General features: G+C 34.5%; 1 protein-coding gene across 1 annotated transcript; it reads left to right on the forward strand.

Moving 5' to 3' along the window:
• Window positions 1-884: 884 nt before the first annotated feature.
• Window positions 885-3,725, forward strand: LOC113351726 (cucumisin-like). Its single transcript, XM_026595664.1, has 9 exons — window positions 885-949; window positions 1,093-1,180; window positions 1,684-1,886; window positions 1,977-2,025; window positions 2,458-2,549; window positions 2,653-2,750; window positions 2,827-2,970; window positions 3,056-3,158; window positions 3,466-3,725. Exons 1-9 carry the CDS (start codon window positions 885-887, stop codon window positions 3,491-3,493), a joined length of 870 nt encoding a protein of 289 aa, XP_026451449.1. The 3' UTR covers window positions 3,494-3,725.
• Window positions 3,726-5,941: the final 2,216 nt, after the last annotated feature.

Here is a 5,941-nt window from a genome sequence, read left to right on the forward strand (position 1 = left end):
TTTATGTTTACGCACTACTTGAGTACAACGTAATCCAATTAATCATACATCTTATGAATTGAAATGCAGGAAACACTTGGGCAGTGGAGAAGTGAAGATTGACGAGGAATGCAATTTCAACATCTATTTGGACAGCCTGACATGTAAGGTATAAAATCACCGTACAAGGCAATGCCAATTATAGTATTGTAACTTTTATCTTAGGATTTTATGTACGAACGTAACAAGTAGTTTTGAATTGGTTTATTTCTTATATTACTTCTCATTTGTTTGGCTATTAGGTATTAGTTGTAGTATCGGGAAAATCAAGGTCATTTTGAGCATTCAAAACCTGTAGTCCATTATTGTTATACATGAAATTTTTAGTTTATCATATACTCCCTGCGACCCTAATTAGTTGAGTTATTTATAGTTTGCACAATTATTAAGTCAAGGTAAGATGGGGAATATGTTTAAATATTTTTTACAAGTATGTCTTTATGGATAATAATTTGTAAAATTTCGAAATGATTTATCTCTTAAACTATACTACGGTTTTTCGTAAACTTTATACCGTTGAAAAGCATTTTAAAACACCTACTTAACGAATATAAACATGACTATCAAATTATACATATTTCTTATAATAACAATAATTAATTAAAAGAGTAGTTTTAGAAATATCCCCTTGATTAGTGAAAGGACTCATCTATTTTTGGGACAAAATTTAAAACCAAATAGCTCAACTAATTAGGGACGGAGGAAGTACCTAATTTAAATTGGAGAAGAAACGTGCAAACTTGATTATTTTATTTTTTTTCAAAAATTTCATGTTTGGCAACACAAAAATGTTTGAATTCGATTTAGTGGAGAAATAAACCAATTTACGAAAATGTCCTGATGCAATGGCTGTACATATAACACTAATTATGGCTTTAACATATCGTAAACGCTGCCACTTAGAGTTACTGTATAGACCTCAAGTGATAGGAACATCGATGTCTTTACCATTTTAACCCATTGTTTATCCTCAAAATATATTTATACACAGTGGAATCATGTCGAGAGAAATTCTAATGTAATTTTCCACTTACTCTTAATTTTTTGGCGCAGGTACCTGATCCTTATTGAGCTTGACACCGTAGTTCGATGTCCATTTATGCTCTTTTGGGCTGCAGCTTATATTGTCAGGGTGGAAGAGGTCAGGTACAATTTTCTACCCATATTCACAACCCTCAATTTATCTCTAACCTCATGTATTGTGGCATCATTGCCTCGGGACTGAATATGGTATACCATGTTGTCGCTGCTTTTCAATTGTAGATGTTGATTCCCTAATGGACTTAATTGCCAAAGTTTGTTGGGAATGGAATGGACAAGTATCTTCGTCTCAACGACCCGTTTCCCTTTTCTTGCCCCAACAACGCATAGTTTTCCCTGGCGTTGTTGCAACTACCGCTGCCAGCGCTAAGGGTGCACAGGAACCGAGCCGGACCGATGGACCGAACCGAAACCGGTGGAATCGTATTTGGTTTTGGACCGAACCGAGGTACAAGGTACAGGTACCGGTCCCAAAAATAGGAAGCGAGGTCTGGGAGGTACAAGTACACGGTTCAATACAGGTACCGTGCCGTACCGGACCGAATGTACCGAACAATATAAACCGTTAGATTCAGTGGATAAGGGATCGGTATTAGCCGTTAGATTAAAGGGGTATATAAACTAAGGGTTAGGGTTTCACTTTCAGTTCGCTACTACTTCCCTTTCTTTCGTTTTTTTCTTGTCTCCGACTCTCCTCTCTCTGAGAAGGAGAAGAACTTCTTTTCTGTTAACAGTTGTTGCTCAAATCTTCGTTTCTTCATCAAGGTTGTTGCTTTCTTCATCAAGGTTGTTTCAATCTTCATCAGGTAAACCGTAAACCCTTTCTTTCGTATTTTTTTTTTAATTTCTTGAATGATAGGGTTTTAATTAATTTTTTGTTTTGTTTTTGTACGTAGAGGTAGAACTGTAGAAGACCTTCAAGTGGATTTATCTTCAGGGAATCAGGTATAACATCTCCATCGCTTTGAATCCTTTGATTCAATTTTATTGGTGTTTATTACTTTGAAATTAGGGATTTTGTTTGTTTTACTGTAGTTCTAAAATTTTATTTTTATTATGTAAAAGGGTTTCTCTTCATATGCCAACTGTTTAAAAAAATTGTATTTGTTTGATACTTTGATTTGTGTTTTAGGGATTTCTACCTATTTGATTGTTGGTTTACTAATGAAACAACTAGTTGATTTCCTTCATCTTATCATCGTCGTCTTGTTTGTGTTTTACTTCTACTTCAAATGGTATGTGCATGTTCTGTTAATGTCAATGGAGATAATGAACAAGAGAAGGTATTACTGCATGTATTATTGTTAAATCAAATCTTTTAGTAATCAGTATCCATTAAGAATATGAATCTGATATTGATGTTTCCATTATTTGCAGAAATTCTATATTGTATATTTGGGTGATTCACCAGTTTTTAAGGATTCCATTGTTGATTCACATATCAATCTTCTGCCAGATGTTGTTGGAAGGTGCATGCATTTTCTTATCACCCTGGAATTATTACCTCGTGCACTTTTAATTTGTCAGAAAATCCAAGATGTTAATATTAATTTTATGATGATCATAAAACGGCGAGCTTGCTGCAAAGGATTCGATCGTACACAGTTACGTCAATAACTTTAATGCATTCGCCGCAAAGTTATCACCTGACGAAGCTAAGCAACTAGAAAGTATGTATGGTATTGTGTATACCTGGATTATTGTTCTGTCTTTATTTCGAGTCCTAATGTTAATTTCTTTGTGTAGGTTCGAGAGGTGTTGTTTCGGTGTTTCCTAATCAACAAAGAAAACTTCATACAACAAAAACATGGGATTTCTTGGGATTTCCTCAAAATGTTAAAAGAAAAGCGAAACTGGAGAGCAACTTAGTTGCGGGCTTAATAGATACAGGTACGTACTTCACTAATAGAGGATTTGCAAATTTGATATTAGGATGGTTTTATGCTTTGCTAATCAAGTAAAATTGAATTTGAAGGGATTACACCGGTATCTGAGAGCTTTAATGACAAAGGGTTTGGTCCTCCACCAGCTAAATGGAAGGGATCTTGCGGCCCTTATGCCAATTTTTCTTACAACAAGTAAGTAACGCTAGCTGGGTAACAAATTGGTGCATGACCCTCAATATGTTTTACTAATGAAGACCTTCCCTTTCTTCTTTACAACATTTATTATTCTGATCCAATTTCTTATTTTCGTCACTGTGGTATCATCCTCTTTTAGTTGCAAGGTAGTGACTCTTTGTCTGGCCTATGTGGTGTATTATAGATTCTGCACATCTCTCCCCTTCCCCTGGAATATAGCACATAGCTCATAAAAATCAGTTTCTATTATATTAGACAATAGATATAGTCTAATAGTTACTAACTGCTATTATTTGTTTTGCAGCGTTACTTGGTCTTATCAACACTTATGACACCACAAGTGCTGCTGACATGGATTAGAAGATCAAAATTCAAGACTACTGCAGCATTAGCTGCACTGCTAGTTGTTCTTTTTTCAGATTTTCTCATTTTCAAGACTTAGTGTGTGTGTCTGTGGCTACTGCTACTTTTTTTTTTCCATATTTTCAAGACATTGTTTGTTTGGTTTGTTAGTAATATTGCTACTTATTAGTTGCTGCTTTGAATGAGATTTTTTTATATAGAAAAAACAGGTAAAAGAAAAGGCATTCAGTTTTTTCGCTGAAAAGGTACCGACTGGTACCGGTCCCATACCGGTCCCGGACCGAAACCGAGGTACACGGTACCGGTACCGGTCCAAAAGTTCAGTACCGACCTCTGGGGGTACTGGTACTCGGCCTCGGCAAGAACCGAGCCGAACCGTACCGTGTGCACCCTTAGCCAGCGCCCTTTCAGATTTTGCAGAAGACAAACTAGACGAAAGGAATATCCCTGCCAGGCATATTGGTGGCCCCTTTTTGGTAAACGTTGTTATTTTAGCATCTTAATTGTTGACATTTTCTTAATGTGCTTAATTTTTTGAGGTAATACGTACACAATGAGAAAATAAAATTGTTTTCATAAAACTTCTCAATTGTTTGGGTACATTTATTCAAGCCCAATGCAATTTCCCTATACTATTATCTACCAATGGGTAAAGTTAGCTATGGTACCATAAGATTTCTCAGTGTTTATTTTGCAATTGTTTATTGTCGATAATCATTAGTCCAGCATAAGAAGTTTACCGAATTTATTTTAGCAAATTCGTGACACAGTTAAACCTCGAAAATATGTGTCTTATCAATTTAATGAAGTATTAGGTTATAAATAAAATAATAATCTATTAATTTACCAGTAATCATATAAGTTATTCAAATATTTTCAGAGTAGGATGGCAGGCGCATCGTGCGTGCATCTAGACTACCGCACGAAAATGACAAAATTACGAAACGAATGGATCGACAGACGCATCCCGCATGCGTGTTATACTAGTGTGTATAAGGGAAAGAACGGTAGGAAGAATACAACCTTCTCAAAGAGGGCTAATTTCCGTACAAGCTAGTATTTAATATCATCAAAAACTTGAAAAAATGGGTTTTATACAAAGTTCAATAATTTCTCTGTAACCACACTCGTCCGGAACACCTTGAAGAACATTATGTGGCCACAAAGTTCACTTCTCAAGACAAAGTGGCTAAATGAGAAAATGAGTATTTCACCACTTACTATACTTCACATATCAAAGGAGGATAACAAAGAAAACCACACTCCTTTTTGTATACCATTTACAATGCAATTAGGACTTTTGAAAGGAAGGAATAGAGAGATAGAGAGGTGATGCAACAATTATTTTTTGTAGCTAAGGAGAAAAACAACGCGGTTCAAAAGAAAGTAGGTCCGGATGGAGACATAACACATTTCTTTATTGCACATCCGATGTGTGTTCAATTGGCTCAATGCTTCCATAAAGTCAATATAATTGATTGCTCTTATATACTAAAAAGTACAAGATGCCTACGAGAGGTTATTGTTAAACATTATTGGGCGTATGTCTACCAAGTCACCGTTTACCATGGCCCTCATTTTTTTAAAGGACGATAAGGAACCAAGTTACCTTTGGCAGTAGAAAAAGTAAAGGAATCTTCCGAGTGAATGATATTTCGAGGTATACAATGACCGACAACAAAGTTGCAAGTGTTCCCGTAAGCACATAATCTGCTTTTGTATATGTGGTGTAAAATGATGAATAGGTGCAACCCTCAAATTTTTCCACCAAGAAAAAAGCACAGGATGAGACTAAGAAGCTAGCGGAAGATGAACATATATTAGCGTACGTATAGGGGTCAAAAAAAATATTCTTATAATGGATAATTTGATTATCCAGAATTTTTTTTTTCTTATCGGATTAATTTCTAATATTTACACCTCCATTGTAAAATTTAAATTATGTATTGTTTTATTTTAAAATGCCTTTGTTTGAATAATCTTATCGATAATTGATTTGTACTTAATTAGAGTAAACATAATTAGCATTACAAAATTTAGAATATTCACAGGTTCGGATACATAATTTTCATAATAATTAGAGTATATACACGAAGAAACTAAGAATAGGTGACTCTATAAAAATAAACAATGAAGTGTATAAATGTTGGTGCAGTCATTATCGAATAGTTAATGTTTCGTGTGTTAATTGAAAAGTAATCGACAACAATAATACTATTTTATTTCGTTTTAGTTTGTAAATAGATACGTAATAGTACAACAAGTATTTTTTTTTTGGATCAACAACAAGTATCATTACTAAGTAGTTATGCTGGCCATATTTTAGTTACGCTAGTAATCAAATAGGAAAATTTAATAAAACAATAATGAAAATGATAATATAATTAAGACAATAACTTTTGATAAGAAAAGCAAAT

This window comes from Papaver somniferum, chromosome 2 (genome assembly GCF_003573695.1).
Source record: "Papaver somniferum cultivar HN1 chromosome 2, ASM357369v1, whole genome shotgun sequence".
In the NCBI taxonomy this organism is placed as follows: Eukaryota; Viridiplantae; Streptophyta; class Magnoliopsida; order Ranunculales; family Papaveraceae; genus Papaver; species Papaver somniferum.

What these genes read in the sequence shown, in the direction of transcription:
- LOC113351726 (XM_026595664.1), top strand. Translation starts at nt 885, where the DNA reads ATGGCTGTACATATAACACTAATTATGGCTTTAACATATCGTAAACGC. An exon ending in ATATTGTCAGGGTGGAAGAG is followed by an intron (nt 1,181 to 1,683) that starts GTCAGGTACAAT and finishes ATTAGCCGTTAG; the next exon opens with ATTAAAGGGGTATATAAACT. An exon ending in ATTTATCTTCAGGGAATCAG is followed by an intron (nt 2,026 to 2,457) that starts GTATAACATCTC and finishes CATTATTTGCAG; the next exon opens with AAATTCTATATTGTATATTT.